The sequence below is a fragment of the Ictidomys tridecemlineatus genome, chromosome 10, assembly GCF_052094955.1.
Source record: "Ictidomys tridecemlineatus isolate mIctTri1 chromosome 10, mIctTri1.hap1, whole genome shotgun sequence".
NCBI lineage: Eukaryota > Metazoa > Chordata > Mammalia > Rodentia > Sciuridae > Ictidomys > Ictidomys tridecemlineatus.
The window spans coordinates 58,848,397-58,868,899 of NC_135486.1; the positions used below are offsets into that span (position 1 = coordinate 58,848,397).

The 20,503-nt window shown below is 34.7% G+C and overlaps 1 protein-coding gene across 3 annotated transcripts in view; it reads right to left on the reverse strand.

The window, feature by feature from the left end:
• Positions 1-20,503, reverse strand: part of Fmn2 (formin 2) — a 336,378-nt gene that overhangs the window by 239,013 nt on the left and 76,862 nt on the right. For all 3 annotated transcript variants that reach the window (XM_078023011.1, XM_078023010.1, XM_078023012.1), the window contains exons 3-4: positions 12,401-12,548; positions 2,390-2,445 (exon numbers count right to left, since the gene is read on the reverse strand). In XM_078023011.1, coding sequence (XP_077879137.1) covers positions 2,390-2,445; positions 12,401-12,548 — 204 coding nt within the window. The remainder of the gene's footprint in view (positions 1-2,389; positions 2,446-12,400; positions 12,549-20,503) is intronic.

The window sequence follows — 20,503 nt, forward strand, 5'->3', positions numbered from 1 at the left end:
ATGAGAGCAGGCAAGGTAGCACAGGCCTGCAATCCCAGAAGCTTGGGAGGCTGAGGCAGTAGTATTGCAAGTCAAAGCCAGCCTCAGAAACTTGGTGAGGCCCTAAGAAACTTAATAAGAATAAAATAAAATAAATAAAAATATAAAAAAGGGCTAGGGATGTGGCTCATAGATTAAATGCCATTAAGTTCATCCCCAGTAACAATCAATTAATCAATCAATAGGAATGGGGATTTAGCTCATGGATAAAGTGCCCTAGGGTTCAATTCCCAGTACCAAAATAAATAAATAATAATAATACATATGAATGTGTATCTTCAGATATTATAACTATAATATTAATATAGAAGACAGTGTTGTACATGTTTTATCATATAGTTATTACAGAATACTTCTTGTCTAGGTTCTCTTTGGCAGTATCATATACAACAAAGGATTTAGTCAAGTATCACTTGAACATAAAATTTAGAAAAATTTAACATTTTCTTTCAGGTAACAATTTAACCATGATTACCTTAACAACAACAACAAGCTCAAAAAATAATGAGATTACATGTTAAGGGCATTCTTTTTCTTAATTTTACTATTTCTCTTTTCCTTCTTTTTAGCTTTATCTAATTCACTTTTAGTTAGATTGTAGTTAATTAAATAACCCATCAGCTGAGTCCACCATGCCTCTCCAAGTGCCCCCAGGTTGATGTATGTCCCTTCACTGACAAAAACAAATAAGCTGAAAAAACTTGATTTTATTACACTGCCCTTACAAGCAGATTTGCTTTTAATTATAATAGCACGTATGATGCTGTATTTTTGTGCAACATCATGGACTATTCTCTATGCTAATGTTATGCCTCATTTCTCCTCCAGGGGGAGCACAATTTTCATGTATGATGCAAGGCTTCTTCTTCAACTGGAAAGTTAGTTTTTAAAATTTTTTTTCCTTCAATTTTAATTGGTTCAAGTTAGTTACACATAATACGAGGATTTCTTCTGACAGAATTATATGTGAAATATCATATCATAATTATAAATACATGAATATCAGTCCCCAGTACTTTCCCTTAGCCTTACCCTTCTCCTTCCTCCTATTTTCTTTCCCCCGTCTACTGATCTTTCTGTTATTTGTTTACATTTATTTTATTTTAAAATTAGTGTCTCACGGATATACATAATGTTGATATTCACAGGAGCAGATTCATATACGTACATAGGAAAGTTAGTTCGGATTATTCTACTGTTTTTCCCTTATCCCATCCTTCCTCCATTCCCCTCAATCCCTTTCTTCTACTCCCCTAATCTTTCTTTTATTTTGATGGAATCCCCCCAAACAAATCCTTGTTTCTTCTTTCTCTTTCATTTTAGACTACATTCCATATATCAGAAAAAACATTCAACCTTTGACTTTCTGGGATTAGCTTATTTCACTTAGCAAATAGACTCTAAATTTAGGTTTTTAAGAGTTTTCAAGGATGACCAATTCTTTAATTTACAGAGAATGGCATTGTCTCAGATCCTCTACATATGTCATTACATAGTAACCAGAAATAGATCTGGGTGTAGAACACAGGTATGAGTCCTCTTTTTTCCTGCTAGACCGCACTCAACATAACAGAACAAACATCCCCTTTACTGTTGATTTCTAACAGCACTAAGTTATTTTCAGAAGCATAGTCGGACAAAAGTATAAATAAATTAAACCAAAAAATTTATATATAAAATATCAACTACTATCTATAATTATTGTTCCACAAAACATTATCTTCCTTGCCAATTTTTTTTTTATAATAAGTCCATTTAAACACAAGGAAAAAAAAGAAGACAAACTTTTAGGTTCTTCTGTAACAGAAAAAAGAACTATGGATTTAAACAAATACTAAATAATATTTTTTCCACCAAAGCAATTTAAAAACTTAAGAGGCTGGGAATGTAGCTTGTGGTAGATTGCTTACCTAGCCTATATAAGGGCCTAAATCCCACTCCCACCACCAAGGGGTGAAAAAGTCTTATTTGATTTTAGAAAAGCTCTGAAAGATTATTTTAAAGAAAGTATCCATAGGACTATTCAGCCCAGGCCCATCTCAGAAGAGAAGTCTCCTAAAGTGGCCAAATTTTCCTGCTGGAGACAGCTGTTGTTGGGCCCAGTTCTTTGGCTGGATATAGAATGATGTAGCTTCTGAAAAACTTGTACTCAGTTCCACTTCAAGGCCGATTTTCCATGAAAACAACAAATAAAAGAAAATATCCCCTTCTGCCTCACCAGTTCCCCTAAAGGCTTAAGGGAACAAGGACAACCCAGCCAGCAGAGCAGATTGGAAGATAAATCACAGAGCCTGTCACAATTTTAAGATAAATGAGATAAATATTTGACATTCTAATAAGATTTCCTTACCTGCTGGGCAACATCTGAACTTTTTTCCGGAGTTTCCAAAACAGCAGATTGAGATTCTGGATTAGAAAGGAAGCAAGCGGTCAATATCTTTAAAAAAATATTCTTAGTCAAAAAATTAAAATTTTCAGTAAAATATATCTTTAACCATAAGTACTAAAAATATTCAGTCTCTCTTCCAAATATATTAATGGATTATGAGAATACGACTATATGCAGCATATAACACATATAATGACAAACACTCATGTCATTCATTATTTTAAAAAATTGGAATGGTCCTTCTCTGCACATCAATCACAGTTATTTTTCTCAGTGCTAATATCTATATTGTTGTCTAGGAGTAATGGCTAAGATGTTTACTTATATTAGTCACTTAGTTAAAATTCATACATAATGGAAGCCACCTCAATCTTGAATGATGGGATCTCAAAAACCTTATCTGTTAACATATTACCTTCTGACTTCAATGAGAGATAATAAATACTGCTATTGAAGCACTGAGTAATAAGGGATTCTGAAGAAATATTATCATTTGAAATTCTATGAGACTGCAAATTCATCACACTGGAAAACAAAAGAGATAACCACACTGGGAATTTTGTTTAAGCTAAGGGGAACTTTCTTCTAAGTGAAGCCTGAATGCAATTTAAAAACTTAAAAATAAAGCTGGGCATGGTGGCGCATTCCTGTAATCCCAGTGACTTTTGAGGCTGAAGCAAGAGGATTCCAAGTTTGAGGTCAGCCTCAGCAACTTAGGCCCTATCTCAAAATTTAAAAAATAAAAAGGACTAAGGATGTAGTTTAGTGGTAAAGTGCCCCAGGGTTCAATCCCTAGTACCAAAAATAAATACATAAATAAGTTTAAAAATTAAAAGGGGCTTTAAGAGTTCCCAGTGCCTGAAAACCACTAATCTCATCCACCCTCTGTATTTGAAGATGAGAATCCCCAGCAGTTAACACAAGCAGTTGGTGGTAGGATGAAGACTAAAGGTTATGTCTCTTGCCTATCACATTGCTCCCCTTGACTGACAGACCAGATACAGGACACAAAGTAGAGCAGGCACTTTTCACAATCATGTTGACATTCCCAATTCAGTAGCATTGTAACTGATGCATGTGACAATGCAACAGAAAAAATAAAAAGTACTTAGTATTTAAACAGATAACATACCATTAAGCTCACTGAAAATTTTCATCGTGCTCAGATGAATATCACCATATTAAGACAGGTCCATAGGCCTTGTTTGATCTGCCCATGATACCTAAGAGGTTTAACCACCTTTGCCTTTCCCCCTTGCTCTCTATGCTCCAGCCACCTGGGCAAGCTCGCCATTCTCTAATATACCAATGATTCCCTACTCCACCAGGTCTCCAAAGCCACAGCAGCTATTCTCTAAAGCTCAGAGTGCTCATTCTTCTTCAAGATATCTGCATGCCCTGCTTCCTTGACCCGTCCCTCAGGACTTTGCTCCAGCCTCCTGGAGTGATCTATTTAAAGTAGCAACCCCCTACCCCCCAACATTCCCTATTCCCAGTCTTTACTTTCTCCAAAACGTGGACCATCACATCCTACATTCCACAATTTACTTGATGTGCCTACTTATTATCTCTCATATCCCACTGGAACATAAGCTCCATGAAAGTAGCGACTTATATCAAAATTGTTCCTCTATCATATTCCAAAGCATCTAGAATAGTACCTGGCACATAGCAGCTGCTTAAAATATTAACTAAGTAATTATAGGAATGAATAAGAGAATAAGTGAAAGATCAAAAGAATGATCAAGATATGAAACTGGGTGCCACCATGAAAAGTTGGGTGAGCTGGGTAGGGAAAGAGAAAATAAGGATTTTACAAGAGGGAGCAAAGATACTTGCCTTGCCTTTGGCTACTTCTCGAACTTTAGCTGAGTCGTTTTTCAAAACAAAATCATTGAGAAAAGCTTGAAGTAGTCACCAATAGATGTTATAGTGACAGCAGAACATACACAAGTAGACTTAAAATACAACCATAATTCCAGACAACACTGTTTCACTGAGCCAATAAAAAACACTTAGAATTCAACACCAGAGTTCACCAAATTTGAATAAAGATCTTTACTATCAAAGCTAGTCAACAGTTAAATCCCAAATCTGGAAGACTCTTATGTTTTATTACTTCCAAATCCTCCCAAATAATAGATTGAAGATAAATCCTGCCTTGGTACACATGGGGGAAACTTTCTTTTCTTGTTGTTTCTATTTTGATAGCCCTAGAATAGTCAAGTGATCTCCTGGTAGTTCTTTACATTAGAAATGCATACCATGGGCCAGGCACAGTGGCACACACCCAGCTGCTCGGGAGGCTGAGGCAGGTGGATTGTAAATTCAGTGTCAGGCTCAGCAAAAAGTGAGGCACTAAGCAACTCAGTGAGACCCTGTCTTTAAATAAAATACAAAATAGGATTGGGGCTGGGGCTTAGTAGTAAAGTGGCCCTGAGTTCAATTCCTGGTACCCACAAAAAAAAAAAAAAAAAAAAGAAAGAAAAAAAAGAAAGAAAGAAAAGAAAAAGAAATGCATACAATGCTTCATAGCTTTTTTTTCTATGGTTTATGACATGGTAATCTGCCCCCCAAAACAAACTTCTGACTCTGTGGTCAATAAGAACAGTGCAGTTTATCAGAACAATGTATTAGAAAACAATGCTTACTATAAATGTTATCAAGCATTCTGAATACCTACGCCCAAATTCCCAGTTTTCCTCCAGTCCAATAGCTACTTGAATGGAATTTATTCTCCTATTCTAACCTTTATCCCTTTCACCGTTCTCTTCATTTCCTTGAAGCCATGTGTTCACACATTTAAGAAAAATTTATATCTCAAAATTCTCTCTTCAAAATCAGAAGCTGGAATGTAGGAAATTTAGAGCATCAGGATTTTGAGAAGAAAAAAGATGCATGGAATAACTCTACTGCAAAATAAAGGGTAAGTGAATGAACACAGCTAAGAAATAAAAATATGAAAGGGAAGGAAAATGATAGAGAATAAAAGAGAAAATATGGTAAAGAAGGTATAGGAAGAAAAAAAAATACAGAAAGCCCAAGAAATGGTAAAAGTAGCCTAGAAAAGTTGGCATGGTAGGAACAAATAAATGAACTGGCTCCTGAGTAAGGTCTCAACACTAGAATCTCCATGCAAGTAGAGTTGAGAACTCAGCTTTATCTTAACACTCATAGAGGTCTCTGGATGAAAGTGATCAACCCTCACATAAACCAACGTACTTGTTACCAACAGTCTACTCCTCACAGGAGTCAGAGCACTTTCCAGAACTGCCTTAAAAATAGAAGTCTTAAGCAGGTTTACACACAAGCATTCTCTGCTGCAAATAGTCCCTCTATTCTATATTTTATCTTTTGATTAAGTGACACGCTCAGAGGAGTAGAACACTATCAATTTACCCTTGGTCCTTAACAGAATTCCCACAAATATGTGTTAAAGCATTTAACCAGCTCTGAGACTGATAGGCCATCTTTACATTAGAAATGCATACCATGGGCCAGGCACAGTGGCACACACCCAGAATATTTAGAATATTTACTAAATATTCATCAGGTAGAGTTGTTCTTTTCAGAGAATAACTCAATGAGAGGGCTATACAAAAACTGTCACCGCCTTTACTCACCCTTTTGAAAATTTAAGAAACTAAATGTTTTGTTTTCTTTTGTTTTTAAATCACTATGAAGCAAAAAGGGAGACAGAAATTCCTGACAGAACTTTAAATACTCTATTTTTTAAAAAAGTTTCTTCATACAACTCTGAGCATAATCTAAAATTCTGGGATACATACAATTCCAATATTTTCAGAAGGAATTTCTTTATCATAAAATAAGCCCATCACTCATAAAACAAAACATATGAGTTTCATATTTGTAGAGATATCAATAAGATAATGAATAAGATATACATCTTTGATAAAAAAGGAAAATAAAAATTTCCCTTTCAACTATATCAACTATGCCTTCTAAAAATAAGAAGTCTTAAGCAGGTTTACATTTTAAGTAAAAATACTTTCACTTAAATTTACTTTATATAATTTACTTAACATAAAATTTACTTAAATGTAAATTTCTAAATATATATGAAATTATTAAATTCAGCTTCTCTAATGGTATACATCAATTTGATTCAAATCTAGTAAATTTTATTGAAAGAAAATTCACTAAACTTCATTTAAACAGCATGCCTTATGATTGGTTCACTTAATAAATGGTATATGTTTTTAATCTGATATACTATGTCCTCGAGAAATGAAAATGGAGTTAAACATTTAAATTTTCCTAAATGGAATAAAACTTATGTTCTGCTTACTTATTTATTTAATAGCATGAATCTGCTCCTCACTGTCAACAAAAGATATCCACACCCAGAATTCAGCTAGCTAAAAAGAAATTTGTGCAGTTTTACTGGCCCCTAAATATACACACATATTCATGCATGTGCAAACACACAAGCATTCTCTGCTGGAAACAGTCCCTCTAGTCTGTATTTTATCTTTTGATTAAGTGAGACACTCAGAGGGATAGAACACTATCAATTTACCCTTGGTCCTTTACAGAATTCCCACAAATATGTGTTAAAGCATTTAGACAAAACATGTAAATGAATTATATTACTACAATTGTATTACATCACACAAAATCTCTTAGGGACCATCAGAAGCATGTGGGGGTGGGGGGATATTAGAGGACATCAAAGTTGTGTGTCTCTGAGAAACTGTTGATTTCAATCTCATGGACATTGAGGATCATACAGAATTGTTCATATTTCCCTTTCTTCTCTGATAAATTTCCAAGCACCTTTAAAATAAACTGTAGGAATTTCTAAGATACATTTCAGTGTTCTAGTTTAACTCCACTTCATTTTATTGTTCTATCCTAAATTCCTTTCAGTTCATACATTTCTTTATGATCTTTTTAGACATAGATATTTATAAGCTGCTCAAATCCTTTGTAGAGCAAAGGTGAGTTACAATTCATCCAGCCAACACAGAAACAGACTTTCTTTTTTTTTTTAAGGATATCTTCAGAAATTTTTCTGTCTTATTTCTACCAGATTATCTTCCATACAATTTCTTTCTTTCTCTTTTTGCAGAACTGGGTATCCAACTCAGGGCCTTGTACATGTTAGGCAAGTATTCTATCACTGAGCTACACTCAAGTCATGTATACATACATATATGTTTTTCATTCTATAATTTTCTGTATAGGAATTACCTTTCCAAAATAAGTCTTTATTTGCTCTCTCAGCATTGATTTCAAAGAAAGGTAAGGGATATGGTTTTCCATTGATGAAATAAGATTGATCACATTCCTATTCATATCTACACAGTTTGATTTTTATCCTACATGAATTTAAAAATTCAAGTTAATTATCTCTTTAATTTTTTTATATATCCATCAAATGACCTTTAACACTTGGTATTTGAGCCTCTAAAATGGTCCAGGAACTGTTTCAGTATACACACAAGCCTTTCCCTCTAATCTTGCACTACCTGTGTGCTTAGCAGGTATTTTATTTATTTAGATCTTTTCCAACATAAAGATCTTCATTTATTCATTCAATAGTTAAGTATACACTAGGGGCCAAAAGGTCTTGAAATGATGGGATTCTATAGGAAGGTGTGTATGTAAAAGGAAGTAAATTGTAATCCATAGATACTGCAAATGATGGAAATATAAATAAAATCTCAGAGCACTCCAGAAAAGAAAACAACCAGGGATCGGGTAGAGTGGTTGCATCCTATACATAAGGAGACAAGAAGAGAGAAAAAGTAAAGAGAAAACAAGATAAATGGAAAGATTTTTCTCCTTATAAATGCTTCCAACACCAATAGTAATAGAGCACATCACTACCTAACTTTCTTTCCAGCCGGCCCATACTTCCACGAGGCCTTCTATAGAATTCAAAATGACAGTTGACATACCATAAGCCCATGGGTGGAGATGTGTGGACTGCACAGAGTGCCAGAAGGGAAGCAAGGATTCACAGGAATCTGTGATCTTTCTGTAGCTCACTGGTGAGATGAAGCACCAAGATATCACCTCAGTCTCAGCACTTCAAACTGACATGAAGAAGGGTTATTCTTTCATTAATATATGAAGGTAAAGAAAAAACTATTTTACAGATGGTATCATGCAAAAATTAAAGTGAGATATGTGAAAAAACAGAAGAGGCATTTAATCTGAACTAGCTAAATATGTGAATTAATGACCAATTTTTTAAAAGAGCTAGAAAAAAAAATGAGAAACAAAAAAAGTTCTCGATTTTCTAAGATGGACCTTCAAGTCTTCCTTCTTCAAAAGGAAGTAAAGTTAGTGGGCATAGTGGTATACATCTGTAACCCAATCTACCATGGAGGCTAAAACAGGAGAATGGCAAATTTGAGGCTAGCCTCAGCAACTTAGTGAGATACAGTCTCAAAGTAAAATTAAAAAGAAATGGGATGTAGCTCAGTGACAAAAAACTTGCCTAGCATGTGTGAGGCCCTGGGTTCTATCCCAGTAGTATAAAAGAAAAAGAAAAAAGTCATTGAACTATTTTACTTTAAATTCAAATTGAACCCAATCAACAAATGGGCCAAGGACCTGAACAGATACTTCTCAGAAGAGGATATACAATCAGTCAACAAATATATGAAAAAATGTTCATCATCTCTAGCAATTAGAAAAATGCAAATCAAAACTACTCTAAGATATCATCTCACTCTAGTCAGAAATGGCAGCTATTATGAAGACAAACAATAAGTGTTGGAGAGAATGTGGGAAAAAGGTACACTCATACATTGCAAATTGGTACAGCCAATATGGAAAGCAATATGGAGATTCCTTAGAAATCTGGAATGGAACCACCATTGGACCCACCTATCCCTCTCCTCAGTCTATACCCAAAGGACACAGTGCATACTACAGGGACACAGCCACATCAATGTTTATAGAAGCACAATTCACAATAGCTAAACTGGAGCCAACCTAGATGCCCTTCAGTGGATGAATGGATAAAAAAAAGTGGCATATATACACAATGGAATTTTACTCAGCAAAAAAAGAGAATAAAATCATGGCATTTGCAGGTAAACAGATGGCGTTGGAGAAGATTATGCTAAATGAAGTTAACTAATCCCCAAAAAACAAATGCCAAATGTTTTCTCTGATATAAGGAGGCTGACTCCTAGTGGGGTGTGGGGAGAATATCTATTCCTAGATATTCTAGATAGGGCAGAGGGGTGGGAAGGAAAGGGACGGGGCAGGGGATTAGCAAAGATGGTGGAATGTAATAGACATCATTATCCAAAGTACATGTATGAAGACAGGAATTGGTGTCAACATACTTTGTATACAACAAGAGATATGAAAAATTGTGCTGTGTATGTGTAATAAGAATTGTAATACATTCCACTGTCGTTTTTTTAAAATCAATAAAAAATAAATGAATAAATAAATTCAAATTGAAAGGGGACACATGTTTTGTTTTGTTTTAGTTTTTTTAGTTGTAGATGGATACAACATGTTTATTTTGTTTAATTTACTTTTATGGGGTGCTGAGGATTAAACCTAGTGTGTCACACTTGCTAGGCAAGTGCTCTACTGCTAGGCTACAACCCCAGCCCTAGAAAGGGGACACAGCAGGAAAAACCTAGAAAACACCACTAGATCACTTTGGAGAAATGAATGTTTTTTTTGGCTATTTGGATGGATAACAGATCAATTGGAGAAAAAAAGTCACTGTTAAATTACTTTCTATTTACCTCCACCATCCCCTTCAAGAATGCATATTTTTCAGGGAGACAAGTTATTGTATTAAAAATTATTTGCTCTCGTATTTCTCAAGCTATATCAAATAATAAAAAAGAATCTTGATTATAAGCTCCCTGGTATCAATTCCAGCTATCATCTTTACCAAACTAAAATTCAGATGATCACTTTCAATCAACTTTTAATCAAGTGCTCCTTCAGTTACTTAGAAGTAACTGAAAACGTTTCATGACTTTTTTTTAAAGTGCATCAAAATGTGGAAGATAATATAGATGTTTCAGTTAGAAAGGTTGAGAAAAACACAGTAGGGAAGAAGAACACATCAAAATATCACCCCAATCAATGATACAAACACAGGTTATGAGCGAATGTTTAAAGCGCTCTCCAAGAAATTGGTTGATTCTACTACATCAATAGCTCTAAATTTTTTAACAATAAACTTCTGACATAAATACAGTAGTGTGTATTGGGACTGATACATTTAGTTGTGTGCTTTTCTTTTTAAAAATAAAAGTGCTTGTATTTAGTTGCTTTTTTTTTCAGGTGTTATCATGTTAGAATCCTCTCATCTCTGAAGCTCTTTTAAGAAAATCTGTCTCAGCCCTGATCAATTGCTCTCTATGAGTGTTTTGATAAACACAGTCCCACATGGAATAGACTTTTTACATTCTATTTCCCATTTGTTGTTAATTCTAGGAAGTATAGCCCATCTAGTGAATACTAAGCACTGTGTTAAAGCAATGAACATTTAAAAAGGGACGCACAGTGTTAAGAGTAGGCTCTTATTGCAGGCACTGGTGGAAAGAAATAAGGAATAAACACATGCCCCGGAGACTTAGAAAAAAAGAGGTAGTTGGGTTCCCATTGCAAAACTTTGGGCAGGGGCCTAGAATACCTTTGGCACTGTGAGTCACTCTTAATTTCAAAGGGAACTCATTAAGAAAGATAATGACATGACATAACTATAATAAAAAAATGTATTATTTTAGCAAATACACTGAATCAGGCATTGCATTCTGCATTCTAATGCTTTACATGAACTTGTACAATCCTCAAAATAGCCCTTTGCAGTAGACACTATTCTCATTACCATTTTATAGATAAAGAAACAGAGTGCAGTAATTAGAAAATTTGCCTAAGATTACAAAGCTGTTAAGTGGCAGAGCATAAGCTCCATGCCCCTGTGTTTTAACTGTTTCACCACAAGTCCAAATTGAATTTCTAATGACTATTTCTCTCTCAATGGAGCAAATGGGGAGTGTTAAAATTCTTAATTCTTAATATCCATGCTACCATTTTTAAAAAGTTGGTATGAAGAGTTCTACAAATAGCACCGATACTCTTCTATTTACTTTTCACTCATACATTAGAAGTCAATATTTATTTCTGGTCAGTCTACCAAGAGGAAGTTGGGCATTCATTATGACAAAATGAAGCAAAAACAAGGGATAAAGTAAACAAATTGTATAAAGCATTGCTGCACAAATATGATTCTCAATTCTGTATAACCATACGAAATGCCTTCCAAGATTCTGGCTTAAAGGTAATTATTTTACTGAATTTCTCCAAATAACAGTGATGCCAATCTCACACTATCTTTCCAGCCAGTAATAGAAAATAGTTTAAGACAGTAACAGGAACAGAGAAAGAAAAAAACAGGGATAAAAATTTTAAAGGAAAAAAAAAAAAAGAGTATATCTGAATGCTGTATAATTTAAGAATTATTTAAAATTGAGAGTTAATAAAATTATATCTCTATTTTCTCTCTCCCAGTTATTTCTACAGGGAAAAAAAAAGAACTAAGCAAAAAGAAAGCAGTAAATGAAGAGATTCAGAAGGAAAAGGTAAGGTCCAGCTATCTTTTGAAGGCAGTGGATAGAAATGTCCCTTCAGGGCCATCTTAGTCCAAACAAGATGTGGAGCTTCAACCTCCAGTGGTGGTTCCAACTGAGATGCATGGAGGCAGTGGTTCCCAAACTCCAATATACATAGCAATTAATGAAGAATTCCAGTATCCTATTCCCTGAAATTCTAACTCAACACTCTTGAGCATGAGGTATAAGAATCTTCAACTGCACAACCTTCCCAGTGATTTTTAATTGGGCTATCTACAAGTTAGATTCTTAAAAATACATAGAAGCACAGACTCATCACCCAATAAGCACTGCAATGACTCATTACGATACACATTCTCAGAACACTCACTGTCCCGTATCCTACCTGTTTCAGCATCCTTGGGCCTGTGTTCTTCATCAGGAGGTCTTGATGGTGGCCACATAGATGGGACTCGCCTGGGAAACTGCCCTTCTGTGTAATCCAGTGAGTGTGTGGGTTGACTGACTGCAGCCCAGGTATAAAGTTGATCTTGCTATATTTAAAAATAAAATAATTATAAATACTATCAATCCAATCATGAAAAATAGGAGTCTTAAGTCTTGCCAAAGCATTTCTATGTAAAGCACATAAATAAGGTGTATGCTAATTAATTAGAGAATTCCCTAAACTGGCGCTGTAACTCATTTGAATGTCCCTCTATCTGTGGTTTTTGTTTGTTTGTTTTTATGGGTTTTATTCTTTTTTCTTTTATTTTTATTTATTTGTTTGCTTATTTCTTTATTGACCTTTTGATATAAGTTTTTATTATGTTGCCCAGGCTGGTGCCAAACTCTTGGGCTCAAGTGATCCTCTTACCCTGGCCTCCCAACTAGTTGGAACTACAAGCGTGAGCCACAACACTGAACTGATATCCCTTTAAAAACTGTTTTTACACTGTGGGAAACTCAGAGTATAAGTTGTACTTTGGTGCCACAAAAACAATAATAGCCTCTTTGCCTTCAACAACACAAGACTCAGAAAATTGCCTTATTTTGGACCCAGATTGGAAGCTATTTGGGAGAGAAACCATAAAAAAGTAAATGAACCTGCCAAGAGTAAAAGAATTAGACAGAGATCTTCTGGCTAAAAAGGCGTTGCCAGCTGCCAACCAACTGATTCTGGACAGAATGTGAAGACTTGTAACTATACTTAGCACCAGAAGAAAAACTGGACAACTCACAAAGGAAGCCACTTGAATCCCATAAACACCTTGCAAAACTTGACACTAGGTTTTCAGAATAACTTGTTTGACCATTTTAAAATGTATCTGCTTAATATGTGTGCCCTATATTCTTTTTTGTGAAATTTGTCTTATTCAGGTAGATTTCCCTAATACCTTTTGATTGACACCATATAAAGTAATGAGAAAAACAATATAGCAGGGATGAAATGCAAAATATAAACAAAAACCATACTGTAATCACTAGGCTAGGACATCAGAGAATATGCCCATATTTGAAAAGGGTAAGTCTCAGGCAAAGACAGTGCTGCATCTAGCCAGTAGCTTAGGAGGAAGTCTTTAGCTTAGGAGGATGTCTCCTTGCCTGCTGCCAACAATTAGGCACAGAATCTCATCTCCTTTGTGTTTGTTTCACCCAGACTTTTCATGAAAGGTGTGGCCAAGCACCTACCCAAGTAGCAAGTTAGATATGCTCTGACCTCTCCAGAGGACTTTTGTGCACATTAATGTTGTTTAATAAATGTCTCTATGTCTGACAGAATTTGATTTGAGATTTGCTTTCATTAGGACCCACGTTTAATGGGCCTAGACATTTCAGAAAGAATAATCTCCCACAAAAAAACAAAAGTTTTCATTAGAAATAAAAGTGTAAAACATTGCTTGCAAGTACATAGTTCATGGATTTTTTTTAAACACTATAAATAATCTCCCCTTAGTGCATAGATAAAATCTATTTCATGCCAGCAGAGGACTCTCCACCTTGTTACACTGATCTCAAAAAAGAAATGCTTCTACCAAACCTTGCTTCCAGTGACCTGTGAGATAAGGTGCCCATTCATTTCCAATGGCTAAAAATGCCCATCCTATTACGTATTATTATCTTTAGGAGGGCTCTGAAGATACAGTCATTTCATGTTAGAATTTTACACTTTTACCTGAAGAATTAAATAGATGGATGGTATTTTGAGTTTGTTTTTTTAATCAAAGACACAATGTGAATTAGGTTGATCAGATGTGATTTTCATTTTGGCTATTAGAAATAAGTACGTGGCCTGTCTGCCACAATTTTAGGGATCCTGGAATGTTTTATTTTGTGGTGCTGGGACCAAACTCAGGATCTTACACATGTTAGGCAAGCACTCTACCACTGAGTTATACCCCCAGCCCTTCAGAATGTTTTTGATTAGTCTTATTCCTTTGTGGTCCAACTCAGTTTTTTGTTTGTTTGTTTGTTTACTTCTGTTTTTTCTTCTTCAAAGTTTTTAATAGCAGCACATTTTTCATTATCTTTTCATATCCCTTCTTATTAAATTTTTATACTAAATTCATACCTTCTCAAACACCTTTTGGACTAAGTGGCAATAAAGTATTATTACTATTAGAGAAATGGCAGAGTGTCTACTTTATCCATTTTTAACTCATCTAAATCACTTATAAGATGACTGATTGGATAAAAAGTGGATCTACTGACAGTAGACTGAATTGAACTCATAAGTTTTTTCCTATTTATCGTGTAATTATTAAAAAATTATAGTATAACCCTTAAAATTGTGTTGCAGTGGGGGAGATCAGAAAAACAGTAAGTAATCGGTACCATAATATAATACAATCCATTTTTAATCACTACTTAATTTGCTGTAATTATTTTCACACCCTTTTATAAATAACATAATTAGATTTTTTAAATAACTGCATTGTCTTCATACTTATAATTTATATTTCTGTCTTGATCTTCAAATACTTAACACTATAATATTATCTTTACATGCTTTTATATAAAAACATATACTCATAGGCCAGTGACTTTAGTGAGCATCTCGAACTACCCTGGCCTCCCAGGTTAGTGCTTGCAGAAGGAGATGGACTAGGCCTTTTTAGATTTCTCCATTTCATGCTGAACAACACACCAAGATGGATTTGGGACAAACAAGTGCTTGGAATTCCCCGAAGTGCTGAAACTGCAACACACCAATGACTGACTTGTGAGAAACCTGGACTTAGGGTGACATCTGGTGCTGAAACAATGGAAGTGATAACAAGTTCAAAGAAAATAAGAAACGTAGAATTTCTGGAAAGATAGGCACAAACAAAGCAAAATTATAAAATCTGGAATCAATACCTAACCCTTCAATGCACAGACCATGGCAGACACAGACAAGCATCAAGAATTTCCAGGGAAGTAGAAACTACTAGTGAAGGGGAAGGGGAAAGGAGTTGGAGAAGGGATAAGTGGAGAGAGAGGGTAGGGAAGGGTAGAAAGGATGGAAAAATAAATAAATCACTTCAAAACAAAACAAATTTCTGGGAACCATGAGCTATAGTATCATTCAAAATAAAGAGCAAGAAAATGAGGGCTGGGGATGTGGCTCAAGCGGTGGCGCGCTCGCCTGGCATTCATGCGGCCCGGGTTCGATCCTTAGCACCGCATACAGAGATGTTGTGTCTGCCGAGAACTGAAAAAAAATATTTTAAAAAAATTCTCTCTCTCTCTATCTCTCTTTCTCTCTCTCTCTCTTTAGGAAAGGAAGAGAAAAAGAAAATGAACAAAAGGTAACTAATTGGTGAATTCTCACATGAAAAATTTTAAAACTGTTATTTGAAGGAAATTCAACAAGATTCAAGAAAACAGAGAAATGTTTCAATACTTGTAACAGAGAATCTTTGCAAAGAGATGGAAGCAATTAAAAAATATCCTTAAACTGAAAAATATACTAAGCGAAATTGAAAATATTATAGAAGGCATCAATAGTAGAATAAATCAAACAGAAGAAAGAATCAGTCAGCTCAAAAAAAGACTATTGGAAAAAACACAGAAGGAAAAAAAGAGGATAAAGAGGAATGAAGAAAACTTATAGGAACTTAGAGATGTCATTAAAAACAAATATTCAAGTTACTGGAGTTCAAAAAGGACTTGAACATGACAAAACAGTATAAAGTTTATTGAAAGAGAAAGTAATAGGAAACACCCCAATCCTAGAAAACAATACAAATATCCAGAAGCATACAGGAAGGTCAAAGGTCACCAGTAAAATTTATATGAACCAAGTCTACCCTAAGACATATTATGATCTCAAAGGTAAAATATTACGAGAAAATTCTCAAGTTAGCAAGAAAAATAAAATCAAAACTAGAAAACATTTCTGAAATTAATTATAATGAAAATATTATATGCCATAAGTTTGGGGTGTAGTCAGTTATGTTGAAAGAGAAATGTTTTGGTTTAAATATACATATTAAAGGAATAAAAAAGTTTAAAATATATGCATCTCAATAATTAAGTTAAAACAAAACCCTTGTAATGTAGTTCAAAGAAGTGAAAGGGTAAAGTTTCTAAGCTGCAAAGCCTGAATTAAAATGTAAAAGACTAGGTATTGTTAAGTTCCTCTGCTACACCCAGAACCTGAAATTCCTGAGATAGTTAAGACAATGCCCTACTGGCCATTTAGCCTAGGGCCCTGTGCAGTTTGTCACAGGGCCGAACCAATCAGTTTGAATGTGTACCCTGCTTAGGAATGACCAATCACACCCCTCCCCCCCCACCTGTTCCTGCCAGTGAATGTGCTAATCATGTATGAGAGTTGTTGTTCAATTTTCCCACGCCTCATGATGATTTGTTCTGATGTATGCAAAGCCCCCCCCCAAAAAAAAAAGTGTACTTAAGCTCTGCTTGACCTCTGCTCCGGGCTCTGGGCTGCTCTCCCTTCCTGAGTGAGCCTTGAGCCCCAGCATGCTGGTTCAATAAACTCCCTCCTGCCAATTGCATGAAGCCAGTCTCTTGTGTGGTCTCTTTCTCTGATGCTTTGCCGGACCCTTACAGAAGGAAATAGATAAAAGTACTAATAAAGTAGCCTTCAAAGAAGTCCTCTAAAAATATAAATAAATAAAACTGAAAGCCTCTGACAGGTATAATCAGATAGAGATTTAAATAACCAATGTGTGAAATGAAAATGGAGAGTGGTGGTGGTGATGGCCCACGCCTGTAATCCATCCACTCAAGAGACTCAGGGTGACTCAGCAATTTAGGCCATAAACAACTTAGACCCTATGTCAAAATAAAAAGGGCCGAAGATATAACTCAGTGTCCCTTGGGTTCAATCCCCAGTATAGAAAGGAAGGAAGGAAGGAAAGGGAAGGGAAAGGAAAGGAAAAGAAAAGAAAAGAATATGAAGAGCTGGGAATATAACTCAGTGGTATAGAGCTTGTCTAACATGCAAAAGGCTCTAGGTTTGATCCTCAGCACTACAAAAAAACAGAAATGAGAAAGGAATCATACAGACGCAAGTGATTAAGAAGATAGTGGTCATGTATAACTAAAAAGAACAAATGAAACATTTTTGATAAATGGAAAAAAAGAATGTAGTGTAATAACTATAACAAATTTTTAAATTAGAGAAAATGAAAAAATTCTTAGAAAAAAATGTAACTTACCAAAACTATCATGCAAAATAGAAACTGTAAAGGATCCCACAATTGGCCTTTGCTTTCATGATGTCTTTTGGGGGGGCGGGGGGTGTGTGTGGGGGAGCATGTATAAATGTCATAACTCCCATAACAACTAAAGATAGGGAACTTGAAATAGTGTAATTCCTGCTTCTGATAATCTTCACAGAGGATATAATTGGTCAAACTATGAGTACTGTTGACCTAACTACTTGAGAATCAGGAGGGAAATAAAGATCATGTGAGTTCTTTTATCAGACACCATCACACAGTGTTTGGTTGGGAAATGAAGGTACTCATGACAAGAGTTAAGATGGGAAAGAAGGGATAACAGACATATTATTAGGCATACAAACATGATTTTAATTAGTTCAATTCTTAAGAGATGTTATGTATGAACTTAAATACTTAGATTAACAGTATTCAGCCTGTCATCTTATCACTTAGAGACTTTACAAGAATGTGGACAAAATAGGGATATGTTAGGGATCCAGAAGAAAGTTAATTATTAACCAATCAGGCACAGAATACAGAAAGAGCATACTAGATCAATAATGCACTCACAAGAGGGTGAGGTCTTGAAAGAACTTCTTAGTAAATAAATCAAATTTGGGCATGGGGAAAAGTATTTGAACTACATTTAAAAGTTCATTTCTTTCAACTTGATATTTGAATTGTTAGTTGACCTTTAGACCAAAAAAAAAAAAAAAAAAAATCACTCTAAATGTTTCTTTCCTAATCAGACATTAGGGAGGAAACATGTCTAACCAACCTTCTGGCATTGATAATAAATTATATAACATCAATATTGCTCTGAACATCCTCCAGGGAAGTCAGCTGACTTACCCAAGGTTATATCAAGTCCAGAAAAACAAAGCAAGATTTTCCTCCAACCAAGCATTTAGGCCTTCCTATAATACACAGAGCTTATTATACTTTAAAGTCTTGAAAAATAATTTTTCTTTAAAAGTCCAAGCTGAATTTAACTTAGTCCTGGCCGGATTAAATATTTAACATATCTCTAGCATTACTTAGCAGAATGAAATTTTAAAAAGAAAATAGCAGAATCTTGCAGCAATTAGGAAGATATCCTGCAGTTTAAAAAAAAAGAAAAATAGGGCCAGGATTGTGGCTCAGTGGTAAAGTGCTTGCCTAACATGCATAAGGCACTGGGTTCAATCCCAGGCACCACATTAAAAAAAAAAAAAAGAAAAGAAAAGAAAAGAAAATCCAAGCCTGTTCCTAATCTTAATCTTGCAAGTTAATTAATCTCTCTGAACCTCATTTTTCCTCTAAAAAATGGAGATTTTATAAGAAATTTTGCAAATCATGGTGCCTCAATATATAGTATGCATTCAATAAATACTATCAATATCTAATAACTATTAGATAGTATCAATAATACTATCTAATAGTTATTAGAATCATGTACTAATTTCATCTTCAGATAACCCAGACATAAAATTTGGGATTTTTCTATTATATTTCTGAAAGAACTGAAAACAGAAACACATATTTGTAAGAAAATCTGTTTGTCTCAATGACTGACATTTCAAGGAAAGTGTTAAAGTAACATAACAGTGTCTAAGAAAGTGCCATTTTAATGAAGCCACATACTCCCAAAGATATCTAACTCCACACAAACTTTGGTTCTTCAGAGGAAATTAATTGTGAGCAACTTCTCTATTCCCTATTAGCTGTTATAAACATTTCTGTAGCTTCAGAAAATAGTCATGAATTATTAGTTATTAACACAGCACTGTAAAAGAACAATTTATCATATTAAATAATGTAAACCATTGGGTAGAACTATTATTTTATAAGAACAATAATTAAGTGATTTTTATCACACATACAAAGTTCTTCTTAACTTTCATTTTCTTGATTTTACCTAGTATAATTAAAAGTAAGTATACTTTAAAACTAAATAACTATTTTTCTGACACTCTTTCTAAAGATTTCAAAAGCCTGCTCAAATTAGCAAAGTGAATCTTTTTTGTTTCTAGATCTTACTTTTCTTTTTATCTTGCTTATGTATTATTATTCAGGCAATTAGTAATTGCATCTGTTAATTTAATACATGTCTGACTGCATCAGTGATTCCTACTAACCTGCAAATGTTCAAATTCCATCTTCTTGGTCAAAACATTTTGTTTTATCTTGTCTGAAGATAAGTCCCAACAGACCTTTTCTATTTTGCATGAGGCCCTCCCATCACAAATGGAGACTGTCTCTCCTACCATACCAAGGCCAACTAGGATCTCCACTCTGCCGCCTTTAGCCTATCTAAAAAAGCTGCCCCCCCAAAAAAAAAAAATTTAAAATCTGTCCTATGAAGCCAGTTCACAGTCTCTAATTCAGAGACTGAAACCTTCCATCTCTGCCTCCCACACCATTACTGGAACCAGTTTCCTGAGTCGGCATTATTTCCCACACTTCCTTTGGAAATGCAGAGTGAGCAACATAGATGAATTAGAAGAGAAACTCCCAAGGCAGGCACTTAAGTTTTTTGAGCATGCAATCAATAAATTTTAAGTATACTAAAATAAATATTTTGTAAGTCAAGAATGATTTAGAATTTAAACTAATGGTGGTTTATCTGCCTTAACATTTCCTTCTGCAATAAACACTTATAAAAATCTCAAGTTTCAGTCACTATTTTTAAAAGATTAAGGCATATAGTTAGGCCTGATATGCCAGTATCCAGACAGTAGCTCTATTATATAACTAGGGACTTGTTTTATGGGCTAACAAATTATAAATGGTTCATCAAAAATTTTAAGCATATAATTTAAAAATTGGTATTGAATAAAGTATTACCCTATCCA